At 42.3% G+C, this 23,595-nt stretch overlaps 2 protein-coding genes and 1 long non-coding RNA gene across 9 annotated transcripts in view; 1 reads left to right on the forward strand and 2 right to left on the reverse strand.

Moving 5' to 3' along the window:
- prkcdb (protein kinase C, delta b) overlaps positions 1-12,942 on the reverse strand; it is a 27,507-nt gene extending 14,565 nt beyond the window's left edge. Inside the window, exon 1 of one of the 2 annotated variants that reach the window (XM_031567455.2) lies at positions 12,852-12,942. The gene's annotated coding sequence lies outside the window, so the exon portion shown is untranslated. Of the gene's footprint in view, positions 1-6,622; positions 6,844-12,851 lie in introns of those variants that run through there. The other variant, XM_012841070.3, reaches the window with a different exon arrangement.
- LOC116220495 lies at positions 7,226-8,275 on the forward strand. Its single transcript, XR_006152407.1, has 2 exons — positions 7,226-7,425; positions 8,117-8,275. It is a non-coding gene; the product is annotated as an uncharacterized LOC116220495 (long non-coding RNA).
- A 4,260-nt stretch (positions 12,943-17,202) lies between the features above and the next one.
- fgd5a (FYVE, RhoGEF and PH domain containing 5a) overlaps positions 17,203-23,595 on the reverse strand; it is a 52,625-nt gene continuing 46,232 nt past the window's right edge. For 5 of the 6 annotated variants that reach the window (XM_031567460.2, XM_031567457.2, XM_031567458.2 and 2 more), the window contains 6 exons: positions 23,137-23,274; positions 22,839-22,941; positions 22,427-22,566; positions 21,650-21,778; positions 20,867-21,021; positions 17,203-20,182 (listed from right to left, as the gene is read on the reverse strand). In XM_031567460.2, the coding sequence (XP_031423320.1) occupies positions 20,146-20,182; positions 20,867-21,021; positions 21,650-21,778; positions 22,427-22,566; positions 22,839-22,941; positions 23,137-23,274 (702 nt within the window). In that variant the 3' untranslated portion in view covers positions 17,203-20,145. The remainder of the gene's footprint in view (positions 20,183-20,866; positions 21,022-21,649; positions 21,779-22,426; positions 22,567-22,838; positions 22,942-23,136; positions 23,275-23,595) is intronic. The other variant, XM_031567456.2, reaches the window with a different exon arrangement.

Below are 23,595 nucleotides of genomic sequence, written 5' to 3' on the forward strand. Positions count from 1 at the left end.
TCACACAGAGAGAGAGAGAGAGGTATATTATTATAGAAAAAAAATTGTTTCCCTTGAGAGAGTGGAAAAAATGAGCACATGCGACTAGGGAGTGGATGGAGAGAAAGAAAATAAGAGCGTATGGGAAGGAGGGAGGTGGGTTCAGGAATACAGTGGGCAATTTTATATGTCTGGATGAACTCTGTGTCTCCATTAAAGTGCCACAAAATAAGACAATTAATTACATGGAGCCATACGACTGTGACAAATCTCAGACCAGTGTGGATAATGCTGTGACAATGGAAAGTAGACAGCCAGTTTCAACAACTTGTCCTTACTATTTCAGCTGAAAATCTTGTTCCGTGAAGTCAAAAGAGCATGAACTCATCGTGAAAACCTGTTACTCAGCAATATGGGGATTTTTTTTTCAATCCTGAGGCAAAAGAAGAAAAAAAGTTCTGGGAAGGAAAGATCAATGCTAATGTATTATCTGAAAAGAAGGCTCCTGTGAGCTGTCACCACAGACACCAAGAATGTGAAGTATGCAGCCAACGAGGCAGTGTTCTGAAAACCTGGTCCCTCGTTAGGTCTTTTGTTATGACACTATGGTACACCAATTTTCCAGCCTGCAATTACACGTCACTTCTGAGAAGCACCCAGGCCTGCCCCAACAGGACCAGCCAGTTGGTCAGCCCCTGTAGGCACTCCTCACAATGACAATGACAGAGTTGACAATGACAGCAGGGTCAAAGACAACACACAGATAAGCACACCAAAGTTCAAAAGCTGCTGCAGGCAGAGTAGGGGGACATATGCTTTACTGTTCCTTACCAATGCAGGGTTACATCACAGTTGTCCCTTTCACAGTCAAGGAAAGGGGAAGTGCTCAGTCTTACAGAAAGCGTTTGCTTGACAAGTTAGATTTTGTAAATCATTTTTTTTCCACACCCTCTCATCAAGACAGAGGGTTCTTTGACCCACCAAAGGGTCCTTTACAGATGAGAACTGAGAGGGTTCCTCCAAAGCAACAGTCATCGGAGGTTAAGAGGTCAATCTGTGAAGTGTTGTGTTACAGAAGCAAGCAAGCAGTTTCAAGATGGCACTTAACATCCAGAGTGTTTTTGGTAAGTGTGTTTGTGCCGACACACATCTAACCAGTCTTTCAGGTGTGGCACAGGCCTGGTCAGCTGTAATGTGCACTATGTTTAGGCGTTTCATAATTCAGAGCGTAACAGGGTATGGGTAAATAGATAGACAGATTTGTGGTTTGTGTGCCCACATACAAGGCCAACACAAGCACAAAGACACAAACACACACACACACACACAAAGACACACACACACACACACACACACACACTCACAAGCAAACATATATAACTTGCTGCCAGAGCTAATAAACTTTAATAAGCTGCTCTGTGAAATGAGCAATGGTTTTTGCAGGGCCTGTCAGTGAACCAAGACTGTTATTGCTTCTCTTTCAGTTTGTGTGTGTATATATGTGTGTGTGTGCGTTTGTGAAGGTGTACTACTGCATACATCTCGCTGGTATGGATGAAGCTACAGTACAGTACACATTCAGTTGGCATCAAGACATCAAGGTCATTTTCTTATTTTCCATATAAGCAATAATTGTTTAGAAATGCAATTCCCGCATGCATCGTTGAGCAATCACTGAAATGCAGTGCCGTCTGAGGGAGTTTTCCGTTTTTCAGTCAGAAGCGTAATAGAAGGCCTGGGAATAAGTTTCTCTATCTGAGCTTTGTCATGGGAGAAGGTTAGGTGTTCATTCAAAGGGCCAGTGTGTGAGCATAAGAAAGTGTGTGTGTGTGGTGCGTGTGTGTGTGTGTATGTAACCCGAGCAGGGCCAGAGAGAGAGTTGGGCAGCCACCCTCCACAGCTCCTACAGAACAACGGAGGCTTCTACAGCACACAGCCGGTCCCTCAGTCACAGCAATTACAGCTATGTAAACACACTCCGCAGCACAATAACGAGAGGAACAAGCGCTGTCTGTGTGTGTGAGCATGTGTGTGTGTGTGTTTGTGTGTGTGTGTGTGTGTGTGAGCATGTGTGTGTTTGTGTGTGTGTATGTGAGCATGTGTCTCTGTGTGTGTGATTTAGCATGAGGTAGAAGGGGTACACACACACAGACACATGCTCACACACACACACACACCACTGATGGGCGGCCATTTCTCCTTGGTCGGTTTCAGCGACGGGATTGACTGCAGAGGTGTCTGCAACCAAAGATACAGGGCGTGGCAGGGTGCAATTAACCGCACCGACTGTCTGAGCCACGATATTTACATGTAAGTGCTACAAGCCATGGAAACTTCTCCTGCTGCATCATGACAGTCGCTGACCAACTGGTATGAGTTTAGGGTCAACGTGTCATTACTCATTGAACTCAGGCGGAGCATACCACGCAAAGGAGAGACCATAAATACAATAAAAAATTACCAGCAGAGAGAAAGGTTAGCCTCTGTCACTCAGTTACGCAAGTTTGGTAGTCTGTTGTTAGTCAACTCTGCCGTTGTGTTGTCAAACTGAAAGTGTGTATGTGTGTCTTTGGAGAGAAGGTCGTCTTGGCTAATGAAATCAAGACGCCCCTGAATGTGGTCTCACACACACACACACACACACACACACACACACACACACACACACACACACACACACACACACACAGTGGAAAGGCGTGTTAATTAAACAGTAATAACCTTGAGGGTGAGGCAGGGAGTCTCCACTGGCGGAGCAGAGGTCTGTTTAATGAGCCTCTGAGGGGATTGCACCGCACTACTGAAAGCTTTCATTCCTCACCACCAACTGAGGTTAATGCCTCACCTTTTAACAACCAGCCAGTCAACTGACCACACTTACAGAGCACACACACACACACAGCGCGCGCGCGTGCGTGCACACACACACACACACACACACACACACACACACACACACATACACTACAAGTAGTAGCAGAGGAGGGAAACTGCCAAAACTAAGTCCACACATGAAGGGACACAGAAACTGTACACAAACTGAAAAGCTCACGCAGTCGACTCCTTTCAACACTCCGTTTCCCAAGGACTATAGGTGAAAAGTTGTGGAAGAAAGAAAGGGAAACATGGATGGGGAGGAAAAATAAAAAAAGACAGGACAGAGGGAGAATATACGTTTGAGAGAGAGAGAGTGGTGGAGACTAAAAAGCAGACACCACTGTTTCCAAGGTCAGGAGAGAGTGGTTTCCATGTGACGTTCATTTCAGCCTGCCATTGATCTGACTATACCCTGCCCTGGGCACAGAGCTGGGGTCCACTCATTGACACCCTTTTCTCTCTTCACTCAACGTCCACCCCTCCCTGTCATCTCTCTCTTTCTCAAACACACACACACACACACACACACACACACACACACACACACACACACACACACACACACACACACACACACACACACACACACAGAGTCAAATCATCATGGAAATCTTCATTCCTCTTTAAAAGGTTTTCTCATAGCATAGAAGGGCTGACCTGTAATGCATTCAAAGATGCAGCTGCTGCAGACGCTAAAACCTCCAAATCCTGTTTCTCTGCTTTGGGCAGAAGCATAGATTGTGCTTGTATCTGCTTATGTGTCACACTGCCTGTGTGTGTGTGACAATCTGAATGTGTTTGCATTTGCTGGCATGCATCCCTAGAGGTGAAACTGAGCATGCCCCTGTGGACAGTGCATTAAGGCTGGTGTCCATTTCTGCTTCACTCACAGTTCACAAAGGGCTTTATCAACAGGAGCTGTCCGAAGCTGCTGTTGCCCTCCCACACACAGCGCAATGTCTGGCCTGGCCTGGGAACCGCAGGTGTCCTAGCGTGTCATTATGTGTGTGCTTGCGTGTGACCAATAAGATTAGCTCGCTGAAAAACCCTGTCCATAGCTCCTGGTGTCCATGTGTCACTTGAATACTTAAGAAATGTGAGGACAGAGAGAGAGACAGGCTGCGTGAAATGCTCCCATGCCACCCATCTTGCTGCCCTGTCACTGGGGACATGAATAATTGAATGGGCGAACTTGTTGTGGGCCGAGAACATTTACCTCAGCGTGCCTTCCAGGGGGAACATACTTTACCATGTTGAGTGTGAATGTCTAAACAGCTAGTACTGTCAGCGAGAGAGAGGCAGATTCATTAATTATACCCGACTGCAATGTACACCATAGGGGTATGGGATGTTCCGAAAGATGTTTGTGTATTTGGGGATGTCTGTGTGTCTCAGGGAAGGGAAACAAAAAGAGGGACATGGCAGACAGCAGACATAGATTGGAAGGAAGGACAGATGGAGAGGAAAGGCAGCAGAGAGATAGAGTGTGAGACACAGAGAGAGAAAGACGGAGAGCAAGAGCATGACAACAAGAGAAAGAGAGAGAGAGAGAGAGAGAGAGAGAGAGAGAGAGAGAGGTTGTATGCACACACAAAGTTAAGAAGAAGTTATGTGGTTGGCCAAGCCAGACAATGACTCACACTATTCTGATCTTTTCCAAATATAGAGAATGGAGAGTCAGGTTCTAAGACATGAAGTCATCGGGGTGAAGGAGTGACATGTCATGTTCAGTGATCAGTTTACACAACTCTTTACAGCAGACCGAGGGTGTTAACATATTATGATTTACAAACGATTCAACAGCTTACAAATATTAAAATCATTACTCCATGCTTCATGTAGATGCAGGCAAGCACTTCAATAACAAAACACACACACACACACATCTGTTTGTTGTTCTGACAGTGTCAAGAGCATAGCTCCTCAATGTGACATGATTCACACTTGACTGCTTGGCCCTGACTGCAAAGCCTTGAACTGTGAGCCTACACAAATATTGGTTGAAGACCAATTCCCAACTGTGAACATTAAGAAAAGATAGGTGACCTCACAGTTTGAACTTAGTGGCCTTTAAATGGCAAGTGGTAAAAAATGGTAAATGGTAAATGGTAAAAAACCTTTTCAAAAAGTTGGCAAGTTCTTGTCTTTGCTCTTCAATAGACAAGAGAACAAGGCTAGGATCATTTTTATACTACCCGAATGAGGATAAACTCTTTCATGGGCGAAAAGGACACGCCACAATTGTATACAACCCACAGCAGGTCAGTAAGAACATTGTGGCATTATCACAAAATAAACACTACTTTAAGAAGCCCTGGGGAACATGGTAACATTGAAATATATTTGGGATAATGCATGTGAATATGGTAGCCTATATGGTATTCAGTCTGAACTACTTAGCAAAAATAAATATTAGTTTTCATCCATCAAAAATCACTTGTAAGGCATCTTTGGAACATGGCAGATAAATACCACTTCCCCAAAACGTCAACGTAGGCTATATAGTAAACACAGGGTTGGTGTTTAAAGTTATTCAAAAGCACCTGTCTTGCTCGTTCATAGTTCTTATTATTCATGCTTAGGCCTACTTCTTCACGTTATCGAGTTCCAAATTCAGTATGTCAGCAGAAAAGCGTGTTTGGCAAGGTCTTAAAACAGTCAAGCTTTAGGCAATTGTTTGCTCAAACGCTTGTAGATCCAGGAAATGCAATGGCAATACAAATTAAAGTAATTAGATAAATCAATATGTTCAGGAAGACATCCTGTTTAGCGAGTAAGTCTGTCGTACCATGCTAATAAACCGGCAGCATCAGTGAATGGCCTTTATGCATGTAACTATTTTGTCAACTCAGTTCGCACGAAATGTGTTCTTTCATCTTCAAATGAGTTTCACTACAATTGATAAATGTAGGCTGTGGATCAATCAGATCAATTGTCTCACAAAATGCCCCCCAAAAAATCCCTTTGGGTGAACCCACCGTGTTGTAGGTTAGCGAAGAGCGTATGCACTCGAGTAAGGAATGGCAATTGTTCTGTACAAGAACTTTTTAGCCTTCATCATGTGACACATTTAAGTACTTTCTGTATCCGTCCAAAAGAAAACCCGCGGGAGCGCAGACGGGCTCGTCGTTGGATTTATAAGCACCAGTCTCCTTACTCTACGGTTCCCTTTCACTACACCAAAATCGAATTGTTCGCAAGACTTCAATATAGGTCATCATAGGTCTGAAAACATAACAAGACTGTTGACTAACCAGCATTGTTTCACAAAACATGGCTTACGTAACGTCACAAAGACTGTATCCCTGCTTAGAAAATGAGAAGATAGATACATTCGTGTTCTCGTGTGTAGTTTAAGTCTTCCGCCCACACAAGCAATAAGTTGCTTAAACCTTCCTTTATCCTTGCAACTTGGATCCTAAAAACTTGACGGAACGTTACCCCTGCTACCGACAAAGCGCACAGTAATTATAAGAATACAAAAGTCGAGGGAACTGCTATGCTAAGGTATTTAGAGGAACTTGCAGTCTAACAAGGATACAGTAGCTGCAACTAAGAGATGATAACCTTCAGAAGACTCCAAGTAGTTAAATGAGCCAAGAGATAATTGAAACCTGACTTTGTTCTCTCTTCAGGTAAGCTGTTTTCGGTTGAAAAGTGTCATTGAAATCCCAGTATCACTTCTGTTCACGAAGTTTGTCTTGTCGTATTCGAGCGGGTTTAAGACCACGCTAGACACATAAAAGTAACTCAAATATGAACTCACCTCCGTTCACACCAGTGGGTCGGTTCGTGTTTCTCTACCTCTTGCTTTCCAGTGCCTAGTTACGTCTGTTGTACTCGGGAATGTGCAGCGTATATGAGGAAGTAGGCTAGTCAACTCAACGCTCTGCCAGGGTTGTCAATGCAATAGGCTGGTGACGTCGGCCAGGTAGGCTACACACTTGGATAGAGAGAAAGCGAGAGAGATAAACCGATTTTGATATTCCGTGGCTGAAGATCAGAATAACCTAATTTACAAAGACATTATTGTTTTGTAGAATTACCAACTGGAGAGGTTGTTAATAGCTAAAGACATTTCATGACAGGCCAATTATAGTGGTGGACTGAAGTGTGTGTTGTGTGCATGTGTGTGTATATATGTGTGTTTTTATTAATGATTTCTTCTTTCCAGTCCCACACAAAATACACTGCAGAACCCCCCCCCACACACACACACACAGACAGACACACCCACACACAGACAGACACACACACACACACACACACACACACACACACACACACAGTCCTATCAGTGGGAACCTAAACACATTAATTTATCACTTAACCGAAACCAAAGCTTAGGGGGAATCCTGTGGTGACCTAATAGTTGTTCCACCTTCCTTGTTTCGAAAAGGCATGGTTCAGCAATCTCCAGGACCCACCCACCCACTGACGCAGACCTTCAGCCCGCCTGCCAGAGCCCGGGAGCCCAGTCACATGTCTATTACTCACACACTGTCCCACCTCTCTACTATAAGAACAGGGGAACAGCATGAAAGTCTGTGTTGCTAATTTTAGAAACAGGTGAATATTCGAAAGCAATAGACTTCTCTCCAGGATGGGTCCAGAGTTTGGCATGTGTAACAGGACTCCATTACTTGCTCTTCTCGAGCTCTTTTCTTTCTTGGTCACGGCTCTCATCTTTTACCATGTGGGCGGCTCTTCTGTCTTCTTTTTTTTGTCTCCTCTTCCCCCTCTCTGCTTTTTCTGTAGGTGTTGTGTTCCCTTCTGCTAAACCATTTGAACTCAGTGGGTTAGTTTGGGGGCACATTTTCCTTCCTCTCTCACTTCTGTTGTGAAGTTCTTTTTCTGAACAGATGTCTCACCCTTTCCTCTCTTGCAACACTTTCATTCCTCTATTCCTTTTATCTTTTTTTTCCAACACTATGGCGGAGCAGTTTATCCATCCCTTGTTCCTTTGAACATGAAACGTAGTCCCTGCCATCTTTTATTGTCTTTGCCCTGAAATGCTCTTATCTTGTTATCAGTGTTGTGTAAAAATGACCCAATGAGTCACCTTTGTAGCCATAAATACACAGCTTTATCATTGCGTCATTACGCGTGGAAACAAATGAAATGCTGCCTCACCCTGCTTCTGCCAGTCTTGTATTGAGATTCTTTAAAACAAACCATGAAATGGACGGTCTGTGGGTGAAATTCAGATGTTGTGGAGTCATTTGCAGAAGCTGGGCTCATCCGGCTACTGTGTTTTCAGAGTCATGCATCATGTCTGTCTCCTGGATCGGGGGAAGTGGACAGTGGGCAGTTGTACCAGCCCTTGGGGAAGAGTGACGAGACGTCTTCGTGGGCATTGCCCAGGGGCTGTCGTCCCTCTGGTGCCAGGGCAAACATCCTAGTGAGTAATGAAAGGAACTGAGAGAGGGAGGAAAGAGCAAAAACACCCAAAAAAGGACAAAAATTCATCTTTCAGCCGGCGTACGACTGCCATGTGCAACACACTGCCTCTCTGTTTTCCCAGCCTGTTCTGGGTCTCCACAGTCTCATTGTTCTTTCTTGGTTAAAGTGGGTCACCTCAGGTGAGGTCCAGTCCCTTCAATGTGAGTGTGTGTGATAAGCTATAGTAGATTTCACATACAAAGGACTGGGAGGTACATATGCGCTAAAGCACTGGTCTCTGACAGTTGTCAGTAAATGTTTTTTAACTAGTTAAGTGAACATGACAGATACTGAATCATGTCACGTCATTGTCAAATCATTAGAACATGTTTGGTTCAGAAGAGTTCCTTTGACCTCTTTCAGCAAAACATGCAATCTAAATTTTCAAGTAAGATTCTCATGCTTCCCATGCAAATGTTTACACAATGTCAACCTTAGATAATTTCATAGATCATTTTGAGATTCCACTGACATTAACTCTTTGCTTCATTGCTCAAAGTAATTTAAGTCTCAACAAATACTTTTGCTGTTTCACTGAAAATTAACTTAATATGGCAGAACAGTTCATGCTTCAATGCCACATGTATATATTCAGCATCTTCCCTGTAAAACTAGGGTCCAATTAATGCCAAATACTTCCTGTAGAATTCAAGAAGGCTGCTGAAGTGTCTTAGTCATAGTATGTCCTGGATTTATACCGCAATGTCTTATTGCTTTTTGGATATACTTGGCAGCAATTAACAGCTGCATTTGCCTATATTTTGACAAAACATTATTGTAATGGTTCAGTTTACTTTTCAAGTGCTAAGCTGAAATGTAGACAGTTAATTCCATTTCAACCCATGACACCCAGTCATTGGTTACACTGACATTTTACAAGCTAGTTAATAGGTCTAAAATGTTGTGAATTGTAAGCACAAGATACTAATGGAGGGATACAGTGGTGAGGGTGGGAAAATGTTTAACTATTGTAGAACACAGTGTATCCCAATGGGGATTTCCAAATGGCTATTTTATGATAAACAATATCAGTTGTGTGCTGTATGATTCTGTGCCCTAGTTCCTGCGAATATAAGGATTACCTTTAGGGAAGAAGATAACTTCTGTGTAAGATTACTCAGAAATACTATCTAACACTAAACATATAATCTTCTGAAACAAGGCCACAAGATGTTCTCATATTTTAAAGGGACCCTATAAGATTATATGGACAAACTAAATGTAACTCAGGGCTAACTAACTGAGGGCTAACTAACTAAAAAAAAATACTTTAGGCTTGGACTCAACAGCATTGCATCACTTTTCTTTGATTTTCTTTGTTAGAAGACAGGCTTGAAACATCCTCAGACATCTGTTGGTAAGTTAAGGCTCTCATGATAGCTAGTTTGTCTTGTTAGTCCGTGATATTTCATGCATGTAACCTAACTCTGACTCTGGGGAATTCCTAACAACAGTCTGGGAGTATTCAGTAAATATTTACATCTCATGTAATCTACGGTATCCATCTTCCTCGTCATAGAAACAGTGTCCAACAGCTAGAACAATTCTTAGTTGCACATATGAGAGAGATGATGCAGTGCATAAGAATGTCATTAACATCATCTTGTCCTCAAACTGGTGTACAAGCAGAAAACATGTTTGAAAACATGTTAAAACCATTTTTAAGATTTGTGTTGATGGTATACTGCAAGCACAAAGGTGTTATGTGTTTTACTGGTGTGTATTTCATTGCCATTTTCTGCCAGTTAGTGGAATATGATATTATATATATACCTGTAGGAATAATACAGTCAATTTAAACTACATTAAACATATACTGAATGTGTATAAGGCAATAAACATTGCTAACCAGTATAATTAAATTACAGACAAATATTTGACACCTTGGGAAGAAACATATACACAAATGTGACATTAGAAATTATATATTAGTGTGTTCATATTAGTATGAAATATGTATGGAAATGTCTTTACCATGTGCATAACATTTACACCTTAAAGTCATGAGCCACTGTCTAGATTCCCTCTTTTGGAACTCCACAGAGTACGGCTGTAAGGACAAGTGAAACCTCAGAAGTCAGCTGTATTGTTTGAACTGACCCCAGAGACCGCAGGCCATTGATAGCACCTGTTTTGTTTGCAAGCACTTGAATACACACCCTCTTCTCCCCCAGTAGAAATGGAGCAGACCTCATTGTTGTGCTCTCTGTGGAAAAAAAGACTGGGCTCTCTTGAAGAATGTCTCGATAGGGCTAATGACCTCATGGATGTGTACTGATAGTAGAAAGGGCTCTGCCTCCTTCCTGAGTTAGAACAGGCTGACAGAAATATGGGGGAGAAAGACAGAGAGGCACAGAGAAAGAGATAGAAAGAGAGAGATCCAATGAGAGAGAGAGGTGGGGGGGGGGGGGGGGGGGGGGGGGGGGGGCAGCTCACTATTTTTTTTATCTGAGTGCAAATGTGCTGTTTTAATATACAATAAGAAACGTAGTAGTGGTGTGACATATAGATGATTACATCTGAAGCCAAAAGCCTTGATAAAATAATGAATACATTGTTTACATTCTGAGGTCCACAAGTGAATCTGGTGGATCTCAAGCCAGACTTTCATGTTCTATAACCACACTCCTTCTTGTCTGTGTCAGTGGTATCCATTTATGGCATTGACTTGAGTTCCACATTTTGTGTATAGACAGTAGCTTATCATATGCCGCTTTTGTGAAACATTAACTCACAGTATGTGTTATGATATAATGACTGCTTCATGATTAAACTGGTCTCACTCCTCGTTATTCTTGTTCGTCTCAACTCTTGATAAAGGATAAGCTTTCCATTTGATTTCTTACAACCAGGGCATTGCAAGGATGTGAAGGCCTTGGCCCAGATATCATCTGTAGATATCATCTGTAGGGAGTCCAGGGGCATCCTACCCCTAGGGATATTTTTCTATTACCTTTCTCTGTAACTAAATGTACCATTGTCATGGAGGAATTGTTGGAAACATTTTCCTTTCTCCATTTTGTGTTATAGTTGTTTTTGAATACTGATGAAATGGACACACAAATGAAACTGATGAACAAAATGTTTCAGAATTTTTTTTATTAAATGTCATGGAAGTGGACACCAAATATGGTGCTATTTGTCCACAGCTGTTTACCTTAACAAATTTAGTAATATTCAATATTCTCACAGACAACTCCTCAACATTATTGTGTTACCTCATGCACAGCATGTGTTAATCATGGGGCACACCATTTCATTTAATTACCACCTTAATGTTGAGTTCCTCACCACAGCAATTACCCCATTATGGAAATTGTGGTTTTCCTGTCACGGAAGATAAAAGAAAGGCCCTGAAGGTGTGGTGAGGGTGTTATGATTCCCAATAGGATTCTGGCTCTGGGGGTTTTTCATATTAGCTACATATCCAACGCCCAACTCTCAATTGACTACTGTTAAAGTAGGTGAGGTAACCATTACTACCTACCTGTCGCAACTATGAGACCCTCTGGCCTGTCTTTAACACTGACCATGAGCTCAATATGGTTCATGGCAGGCAATCTTAAGTTATAGAGTCCTTTCAGCTTTCAAACTGTAACCCGTCATTCTGCAGTTTGCCTGTCCATATACTTGTTTTTCTTTGTTCAGATCCCCTCCTTCAGTTTTAGTTACTGCATTTCTGTCTGCCACTTCTGGCAGCAACTACTTATTTTGCTGAATGTTTTCTGTCCAAGACTCAGTGGCATGGTTAGATGTCCTTTTTTTCCCCCATGCTCCCTGTCAGTCTCAGTGGGCGCTTGTCTCTTGTCTGCTGATTTTAGCTCTCTAGCTTGTGCGGCAGTTTCCCTCTGCAGAATCAACACTTTAGTCTCCCTGGCAGCCACTCTGGTTCACAGCTGTCAACACCCTCTCTCTCTCTTTCTCTCTCTCATGCTATACATTTGACTTCTGCATATTTCAACATATCACCTTCCATTTTGTGCGGCTCTGGTTTGGTGAAGTTCAGTGTCACACTCAGCTCCATCCCTTTGATCTTACACAGAGACTCTCCACTCTGTTTCTGAATTAGAGATGCTCAGCAGAGAAACCTGGCTGGGCATCACTATTGCAGTCAAGGACAGCAGCAGCTTAACCAGTTGCACTACAGCTCTCATCACTTGCTCTATCTCATGCACACTGTACTCCAGTAAAGTTGCTGACATACAGTGAGAGTGAGTTGGATTCGACTCCACCTAATCAATTATATCACTAATTAGTGGGCGCTGGGTGTGGGTATGAGTTTGCCTGGCCGTGCAGTGTGGTCTCCTGTTTCGCCCTCAGTAGGTTTTTGCATCTAGTTAGTCGCGTTGGATTTTAAAAATTCCATTGTGCCCTTACCTCCTCCTGTATTGAAGCCTTGGCTTGCGGTCTTCTCCCCCTTCGCTGATATCGAGTACTCCCCCTGTTTGTGCTAGTCTCAGGTATGCTCCGTTTGTATGGTTAAGCTGCCCTCGTCCTCCAACTTGTATCTATACCGAGTATTTTTGTTTTGTTTTGTAGTGAGGACTACTCACGTTCCAGAAGTGGCCAGTGTCTTCGGAGTACCATGGATATCCAGTTTGAACTTTTTACTGACATCTGACGTTGAGTGCTTTTTCAATTATCATTTGTGTTCTGCAGACGTCACTCGGCCTAGTGGAGGGCTGGATTCCCCACATGAACTTTTGTCTCGTCTTGGCGAGTTTGTTTTGGTTCCGTTTTGGTGTTTTATTTTTGCTATTTTTGCTACGTAGCCTAATAGTTTCCTTAGTTATATAGCCTAATGGTTTGTGTTTGTCTTGCTTAATTTGTTCTTCTGTTTGCTTATTTTCTTTTTGTTTACTTTTCTCTGTGTTGGTTTACGTTTAGTGTAAAGGCTAGTACATGTGCCGTTTTTGTATGTGTAGTTTACTTGCACTTTTATTTACCCTGCAGGTATCCTGTGAGAGGAAGACTGCCAACTTGCCTATGGGCAATGGTGACGTCCTGTCATTGTGTTGTGTGTGTTTGTGAATTATTTGACCTATTGCTGGGGTCGCCTGTTTTTTTTTCAGTGCATGCTAATAGCTTATCACTAATGCTTGAAGCGTCACTCTGACCACCTTTCGTGTGTTTGTGTGTGTGTGTGTGCTTATTCCTGCAAGGTTCGTGTGAGCCCTGGAGTACATCTCTCAGTTTTAGCCTGCCTCCCCCAAAGGTAAACCCCTGCCTGCTATAGCTTTTGTTTTCATTCACGTTGAGTCATTCCCATCTCTAGACTGTTTTCCAGTAGTGTTTGGACCCTCATTTTAAAGAAACTTATGGTAATACAAATGTTCTACTTTGGACTAGTCTGTCTCAAGTCTCTCTGGGTCTGCCTCTTCCTTGGCAAACATACTTGATCATTTTGTTTTTAGTGTGTAGGTTTTTCTCTAATAAACAGATGATTATGGGATTCACAACTCTTGCGTGGTGTGTTTCAACCCGTGTATGTTTCCAAGGATGGTATGACTAATTCGGCCTTTAGTTTAAACTCCTCTGGGTGAAATTCCCAGGGTGGCGTAGTCTGGCTTTCTAGGTAGAGCTGTGGGGCTCCCCCTTACAGCTCATGCTACAGTCTTCAGTCACCCTTTTTGGGTTCACCTATGACATTTCAGTATAGTTACCACTTATTTTGACAACTCTAATTGGTTGAAGTGTAGGGTCAATAACAATTTCCACTTGTGCAGAGTACTATTGTTAAAGGAATGGTAAATGGATATCATTGATGGTATCAGAGTTTCAATGCATGAATTGTGATAACAACAGTCAATCCCTCGTGTGTGTTTTTGTTTAACTTGCTGGTTTTCTCAGGTTGGCTGTTTCCCATTTGTGGATTATGTCTTAGTTTATGGCTGTGCCTAATTGTGTTACAGGTTTTTACAATCATTTTCAGGCTTGTCTCAACACCATGTCCACTCCTTACTGTTCACACAATGTGCTTTACAAACGCACAGCGGAGCACATCAGATATGTTTTATTTCATGCAAAATGCACTTCATGCTTCATCCAAAACTGACTCATGCAGCCAGAACTATAGCACAGTAGTGTCACCCAGCAAGACTACTGTGGCTCTCAAAATACAATGAACTAAAAAGAACCCAAAAACTTTGAAGCACTAAAAAAAAGCATATATTATGTTTCTGCAGTATCCTGTATTTTTGCAAAAAAAAAAAAACGGGAAAAGTATGACATCTCTTTACAGTATATGCTAGAATACCAGACAAATTAAATCTGAAATGCTGCTGTATGTTTCATGCTGAAATTTCTGTGGGACAAAGTGTGTAGATGCTTTTCAGTTCAGTAAGTGAAACAACACAACATGCTACCATTAAATGTCTCCAGTAGCCCTAATGCTGATGCATGGTGTCCTCCAAATTTGTATGATCTTCACGTTTACTACAATATTCTCCCTTGATTTACAGTAAGTCTTTGGGAAAAAGTTCTCAAATATTTCAAGATAAGCAGCCACCAGAACGTCAAGAACAAACTCTGTTGGTTTGCCTTTTCCAATGCTGTAGATACCACTATTGAGTGTGGTAAATAGCATCAGTTAGTGTTCCTGCCTAACAAGCAGCTGACTCAGGTTAAATTCCTGGGCAATAAAAGATGCCATTGTAAGTCACTTTGGGTAAAAGTACATTGCAATTTTGGATCAGCGACAACTGCATCTATATTTTAGTTTACATACATGCACATTTCAATGCAAATGCTGTATTACCACTTTTGTATAGTTGGTCACAAGGCTGCAAACAAACTAAACTAAACAAAAAACTAAATACATTTTCTACCAAAATCAGAAAAATTTGACTTATTTCAAGTGTATAGTTTAATTTGTCTATCAAAATACGGCATTACTTCCATTTACAGTTATCTAAATCTTGTCTGGTTTCGAAGTAAACTGTTTTGAACAGAGTATCTAAATGTCTGCTAAATTTGATGTGGTTGTACAGAGTTGTGCTGGTGGTGAACATTGACCGCGGCAGGTACTCATGAATTTCAGTGGTCAGTGGAAGTGGTCATTGAATGCATTTTCTTTCAAAGCAATGCAACAGTATCCACAGTTTAGTTCACAAAGTCTGATATGCTGAATGTGTCAAGTGTTTTGTATAAGGGCACATGGTATTCAGATTTGTGAAAGTGTGAAAATGACTGCAACAGTTCTACTGTCACTGTCATCTGTACAAGGACGTGATGATGTCTGAAGTTGTGATGCTCACTGAATTCATCTTTTACCATTGTTCTCTGTTTCTGACATTCACCATCTGACTAATACAACTTTTTTGATTCAGTAAAGTTTTGCTCAATCTACTTTAGGAAGATAAGGTCTGGTTTAATTATATCCCTTGTCTATATAATGCAGCATTAATATGGACATTTGCAGTCGGACTGTTACTTATTTTTTAGCTTTTTTTTTAGACAGACACATAGACCATACAGGTCATCTATTTCATATGAGTATGTACTGACAGCACGATGTAAGAGAGGACCAAGCAGTATCTTTAGGTTAAGGAACACACACACACACACACACACACATCTTTGTTCCCTTTGTCTCTGCAATCATTTCTGGTGTTTCCCAATATTGGGTCAATGAAACTCCTGGGAGTGTTGCAACTAGTCCAGCCCAATTTCTCCCTTTTTCTATCAGGCCTCAGCTTCCTTTTCTTGACTTTCAATTTCCGTCTTTTTTTGGCACCTTCTTGAAAGTCAGTGTTTGAGACTTAAGATGCAAAGCAATGTAATTTGGTTAAATTCACTGACATATGTACAGAATAAACTGTTTAAAACCTTATATATGTAAACATTTAAATGTCCATTCCTGACCTCCATGTGATTGATGTCCTCAGCAAACCTCTGCATCACTAATCTTCTTTGTGTCTCAGCACCTCTAACTTTCCCCTCAGTCTTCCGGGTTTTATTTTCTCTCCATGTCAAATGTTCCCCTCCTCACCCAATCCTCTCTGACCTGGAAGAAGGCAAGCTCCTCTGTGTGAAGTGCCTGGAGAGTTGGATCCAGGGGACCTGGCCTGAGGCCTCTGCTGGAACAGGTTGTGTTTTTCTGGCTGGCTACCGCAGGCAGCCCAGGCACTCACTGTTCTTCTTATCTCGTGGTCATTAATATTTTAGTGGATGAAAAGAAATAGGCCAAAATGTTTTGTGCTTTTATTTTTTGCTTTTCAATTATTCATACCATGTGCTACTTTGCTCAACTCAGTACGGCAGTTGGCTGGAAGTCTTTGATAATACTAATTATCGTATCTCTGATATATCATATTACAAGCCCTCAGTCCAATCTTATCAAGGGGTTCTTCGGCAAAAGAAAGACCGATAGAAAGAACTGAGATACCAGAGAAATAATGTGGTCCTGTCATACAATGGAGTTAAATATTAGATTTCAGGAACTCCTTCCACAATCACTGGATAATGACTTTAAATCCTATGTTCCCCGATGACCCATTTTAAACCATTATGAAACATGTTCTGTAATAGCTTTGCTCATAAAATATCTCATCAGTCTGTATTATGTCATCAAGATGGCCATTCTGTTTCACTTCACCTATATTAATCGTACAAAATAGAATTGAATTACAGAGGGAATCTGAGAGAGAGAGAGAGAGAGAGAGAAATATCAATGCCCTGAACCTCTAGCACAGTATTGTATTATTAGGTGCTGCCCTCTACTGGACGTAATCAGAGAGCACAAAAATGATGTGGGTTCAGTGGCCCACAGAAATAGCAATCATTTGCAGGAGTTTGTCCTGTCAGGACCCTGGATAGTAGAGAAGAGATGGATTTAGATGTCCTCATAAACAGGAACGAACATGGGGAGATCACAGGTGTGTGGATTCAAATGACCAGTCCTTATTTCGTAACAGGCAGTTTCTTTTACTTTATTTACCTGAACAGTAAGTCCCAATTCAGCATCTGCCCACCGTTCATTTCCATTGCACAAAACATACAAATGAGTTTCAGAATCAAACCCAGTAGCAAGTAGAAAATACTGCAACGCCATAAAAATGTGATTACCGAAGTAAAAATGCCTACATACTGTAACATGCTGTTACATATAGTAATTTTTTTGTTGGCTGTTTTCTTGATCAGTGCAAATAAAGCAAAAGACAATGCATTTTCAACTCATGTATATACAAAGACATTTACACTTCCAGTAGTCTAGATGGTCCAGTAGTCTAGATGCCAGGCCTTTCGATAAAACAATGTAATACAACACTGATGAAAAAGATAATCTGCCTTGAAAAAGAGAAAGAACACTTAACCGTGTGTATTTCAACTGTGCTTTTTTCGAATGTCGGATACAAAACTGCAGTTGGTTTGGATTGTTGGACAAATGCAATGAACTATAAACCGGTCACACTGAAGTGCAAAAGAACTTAAAAACAGTAGCAGAGGAGTTAATAGAGATCGTTCAATGGGCACATTAGCAGTTTCAGGAGGCTGTCCAGAAAAGGCTCAGTTTACGCAGACACTTGGGCAGCCATTAAAAGTACAGTATTGAATGCAGCAGCCTCTAAAATAAGTGTCTTAATATAACACTGAATATGTACAACAACTCTGATTTTGATATTACATTCATCATGGTGTATAATCTAGATAGTCATTTTCACTGACAGAGCCCAGGATACACAAGATAAGCAAATACAGTACAGTCTGATACAGTGAAAATACAAAATAAAGGCATCTCTATGATAGATTTTTTTTAGTGATCTACCTGGAGGTTAGTTGTGTTTAAGAAATTCAGGTATGAATTAATAACATGCAAGTTACAGTATGTCCAAAAATGCAGAATCTGAAAAGATTAAAATATACTTCCTCTGTTACCAACTGAAGATCAGACCTCTATTGCAAGGTCAGGGAACATTTGTGGAGGCATGCAATTATCTGAAACATTCTGAACACCACTCACAAAATGGTGGTAAAGCTTCAGTGAACATGGACCCCTCTATTGGTGTGTGTGTGTGCGTCACATGACCACAGCATGTTATCAAAGAAATTGAAATGGAACTCTAATGTCTTTGTGGTGAAATGTTATCAAAGGCATTTAGATGCTAAACTGCTCAATGGATCTCTATATCAGATAAAATATGTGATGGCTATGTTTTCACAGCGAAATACATCTTTACATATACTTAGATCATTGACTTACACTTAGATAATGTCTCCCACTTTCCCTGCAAATTTCTATGTAGATGACTACACATGAATGATCAGTAGCACTCCAAACTGTATCATTACAAGCACTGAACATACACACACTAACCTAAGATCTTTAGTGTGTCATTGGGTGCCAGAGACTAATTTTGCATGTGCTGTCAATAATTTCAAAAAAAATTATTCATGTTACAATGTACATAAAATATCCTTGAGTTTACCATATACCCTCTATATAAAAGAAACAACCCATGTCAATATATGTATATACATCATTTTCTTTTGGTATAAATCTGAGATCACTGTAACACTTATGCTATGCTAATGCTATGTTCTAACCGGTATATACTGATATCCCTTGGGTCCGCCAGGTTCACTAACTTCAGTACAATAGTACAAGATAGTGGTGGCCCATAGGTTAAGTGGTTTCATTAAGAGGTCCCAGTGTCACAAATCTTAAATCTGATAGGCTGCACATAACTTTATGTCCACGATACATCAAATCTGTAATGGTAGGCTGAAGTGTAAGAGAAGGTCTAAGAACATAAAATGACATACAAAAAAAAATGAGTCGTAAAGTCCAAGGATGAGTGGAATGGGAATCAGTGAATAAGGATTCATTGCAGATATTTCATTCTGAATGGCACGAACGTGCTTCAAACTCCAAGGACAGAGGATGAAAGAGTGACGAGAGGATATTAATTTGTCATTTTCTCTGCAGAGATGGGCTCCTTCAGCAGAGGATCTGAGCACAATAATACTGAGAGACTTTATGGAGCAGTCTTATTGTCAGTGATTTGAATGATTTAATTTACTAATGATATGCCAATATTGTTAGCCTTTCACTCAACCTAACAATTAATTAGTGCTATGATTTTAAAGAGGGGTCGTCCCGAAGAGGCAGAGCAGAAGTAATGCATTAAACTGAGATGTGCCGAGGGTGTCCAGTCCTTTAGTTTCACCTTTTTCTTTTGTGTTTATGAAGCAATGATCAGTGCAAGTGTTTGGAGCTAAAGAGAAGCACTGAAACTATTAGTGTGGGAAACTATCTATTACAGGCTGTAGGTAGTGAGGTCTTACCGCCAATTGGGTCCTCGATTTGTGGTGAAATATCTCACTCTTTAAGCCCTTGCTTTGAAATAATATCATTCAGGTGAATAAACAAATGGGTCATTTTAGCCTCCATTTCCCTTAAGGTTTCGGTACGTTAAGCTACTAAATACGGTTGAGTAGAAACAAAATAGAAATGTACAGTCCGGTGCATATGGACGTACTGTCAATGAGCTGTCCTGTTTTCAAAAGGGCATAAAAAGCAAAAAATCCTCAGCATTGTCCATATGATTCTCCATTGGCAAATGTATATACAGAGATGGCACAGACAGGCCATGCTTGGGCACAGATTGAGGGTGGCAGTGTAGAGATCCCAAAACACACTCACAGCATGTAGAAGTATGGCCTTGCGCATGTCTCAGTGGACATGCTAACTGGGCCCACCTTTTTCCCAGGGCAGTGTGGTCGATCCTCTTGCATGAAGTAACATCCAGTCAATGTTATGTAGTACATGTTCACTAGCAGGTTTGTCTGAAGGGTGGTAAATATTGGAGCGAATGAGGGTCCAGGCTGTCTCGAAGTGGACGAATGCTACAAAACGGTGGCCTCCTCCATGGCATTCACCCATCTGTTACACGGGGGGGGGGGGGGGGGAGAAAAAAAAAGACTTACAGGTCATCTTCAGTTCATTAATCAGGCTCCTTGAAAACATCAAGCAAAGGCTCTGTTGGGATGCCTTTGTCATGCTGGGAGCGTCACAGCAACGTATGGTCTTGTGTCTTGATGACATATGCACATCTGCGTAAGGCATTAGGCGCTCTGTTTTCACCATGAAAGGCACAGACCCCCCCCCCCCCTCCCCCCGTGGGAACAACTTCACTCTGGGAAGGGCGCCCACTCTCCTATTCCTGTATCCTCTTTTCTCCTCTAGACTTTACTCACAACTCAATATGTCTATGTCACTTAATACCAAACTTCAGAAGTACAGTGTCTGAATATCAGTCAAGTGTAGTTGATTGCCTGTAGTCACGTAGCTGACCAATGTCACTTAGCTGATGTTTATTCCCAGGAGCTTTCACTGTGGTGGAATCTGTACATTCAGCACTATGTGCCCTGGGAAATATACCTATGACCTACAGCTGAAGGGTATGATGAAGCACTGTGAATAATGTGTGATGCATACACCAGTGCTGAGGCAAAACATCTCTATGATCACTGAATCCTCATCATATTGAACAGAATTCTACTGAGCACAGGGATGTAGTACATGTTGCTGAGGATTGTGGGTAAAGTACGGCAACAGGGTGCAGACCTCCTGGCTGTGTGCTGGTCGTCTGCTATAAAGGTGTAGTAGAGGGTCTTCTTGTGGTAGAGCTGGAACACGCTGGAGGCCTCACCCCCCTCGGAGGGCTCGGACAGCTTCACGGTGAAGCCCTGCAGGGGAAGACTCTCCGCAGCCACTTTATCCTGAGGAGACACATGAGCCGACATGGAGGAGGACGTAACAAAAAAGCATAACAAGTCAGATGATAATCTGTTTAACGTGTAAAATTCAGGCGAGGTAAATATTCAAGACAATCTGAAATGCTTATTAATGCTAGAGAGAAAGGGATTCATTTTTGCCTTTGGTAAACTGACTTGTATTATTTTAGTGCCTGTGCCATTGTACAGGTAAATGAGGACGACACTATTTTGTATCATTTTCACAAGTGCTTCCGTCCTTGGGTACATATTTAATGAATTACATGGCTACACCATGCCGCTTGCATAAAGCATGCAGGAACTGAATATACATAGACACACACAGACACAAAGAGAGGGAGAGAGCACAGGGAGTCCCAGATGATAGTATGCTTTGAAATGACAGAGAAAAAATGAAGCAGAAATATTGCTACCTAAGTGGAAAAACTGAGCAGAAAAAAACTTGCTAAATCTGCACTCCTACAAAACTATGCTTCTCAGGCCACGTAGGACATGAATACACGTGTAGCCTGAGGGGGCTTATGTTGCATCAGTGAGAGGGTGAAATGTGAAGGTGGTGACGGAGATTTGTGGATGCTCCGGGGCTGGTGTGGGAGACTCTCTGCCCCCTCACCTCGCGGGCTTTGAAGGTGTAGAGCACCTTGTCTTTAAGGAGGAACCACAGCCTCTTCCACTTCCTCTTGCTCTTCTTGCACCGCTGCAGGCTGCCGGTCATGGTGGAGCCCTCAGCACCCACAGACACCTAGGAGACATCACACACACACACACACACACACACACACACACACAGAGACAGCACAACACGCACACACACACACACACACACACACAGCGCAACGCACACACGAACAAACACACACACAGCACAACACACTCACACACACACACACACACACACACAGACAGCACAACACGCACACACACACACACACACACAGCGCAACACACACACGCACACACGAACAAACACACACACACACAGCACAACACACTCACACACACACACAAACACACAGCACAACACACACACACACACACACACACACACACAGCTGTGTCAGTCCTGCATGGCAGCTCAGTGTAAGCTGGGTCTCTGAAATACTGACATAAGATCCCAACACAGAGGAGAGACAAGACAGAAGTAGAAGGAGAGGAAGAAACCATGACCATGCATGAGTGAGGAAGAAGGAGGACGGAGAGGTAGACGAGAGAAGAAAGCGCGCATTATAGGACAAGAGACGGCAAAGAAGAGAAATGTACAAACAATTTAGGTAAAAAAAAAAGTAAAAGATATGGAGGGAGTAATACAAATTGAGAGGGAAAGGGAAAATGAGAAACAGACTGACAGAGGGAGAGTAAGAGAGAGAGAGAGAGAGAGAGAGTGGGTCACCTGTGCGAGGGGTGAGATGCTCTTCCTGTTCCTCCACAGACTGGGGGGCTGGAAGCTCTGGAACACGGCAGAGAGGGGTCTGCTGGCTCTGTTAGGCCGGGGGCTGGCATTCCCAAGGCTGGCACGCGGAAGGGCGCCACCTGTTGGTACACACCAACAACACCACTAAACACGTGTAGATTGTGAAGAGGCACAACGTGTCATGAAATGATTCTTTTCAGGAGTCAGTAAACAAACATTATTACATTTTGTATACCTAATATACAACTACAAACAGCTTAACGGTCTCTGCATACATGTAACTATTCATTTTACAGTAGCTGTTGTGTACATCATTAATGTATCGTGTGTGTGTGTGTTTGTGATTGCAAGTAATGAGTGAAGAAGTTGATCCGAAGGCTGGGTTCTCTACCTCGTTTGCGTAACTCAGCATAGCAGTGGTCACACACTTTGGCCATCCGGTCTTTGAGGTACTTGAGAGGGTATCTGTTTCGGGAGCACGAGCGGCACACCACCTGTGTTGAGAGACAGAGAAACAAACAAGTTAGGTCAGGCTTAGAGAGGATAAAATAGGAGATATGAAGGGAGCAAGAGAAAGAGAGAGACAGACAGAAAGACAGAGGCAGACAGACAGACAGACAGACAGACAGACAGACAGACAGACAGAGACAGACAGACAGACATGACCGATTGGCTGTTCCCCCCCTCACCTTCCCGCAGGCGTTGCAGTGGTGCCTCCTGAGAGTGAGGCTGAAGTCCGAGGTGCAGTTCATGCACATCAACACCTGTGACACAGGCACCAGGATGGGAGCCGCCTCCCCCAGGGACATCCACAGCTTCTCCCGAGCCTGGAGGAGGAACACACAGGAGCTGTCACAGTTTTGGGGTTTTCATCTTCTTAGTTTCACAGCTCTGGGTCTTGGGATCCCAGCCTTAGGATCTCTTGTTTACATGGCCATGTGCTATTTCATTTACTCCCTTGGTTGCCATCTGCTTTTGTTTATATAGTCACATCATTTTGTTTTCCCTGTCTCTGTCTGCTTCTATTTCTTGTGTCTCTGTCTCCGCCCCTCACCTGATTCTCGTTCATTAGCCTGATTGTCTGCTTTGTGCTTTCACTTGCCCCTTGCTTTTGTCCAATCATCTGTTTCCCCTGTTTAGTTTCCCTG

This window comes from Clupea harengus, chromosome 5 (assembly GCF_900700415.2).
Source record: "Clupea harengus chromosome 5, Ch_v2.0.2, whole genome shotgun sequence".
Lineage (NCBI taxonomy): Eukaryota > Metazoa > Chordata > Actinopteri > Clupeiformes > Clupeidae > Clupea > Clupea harengus.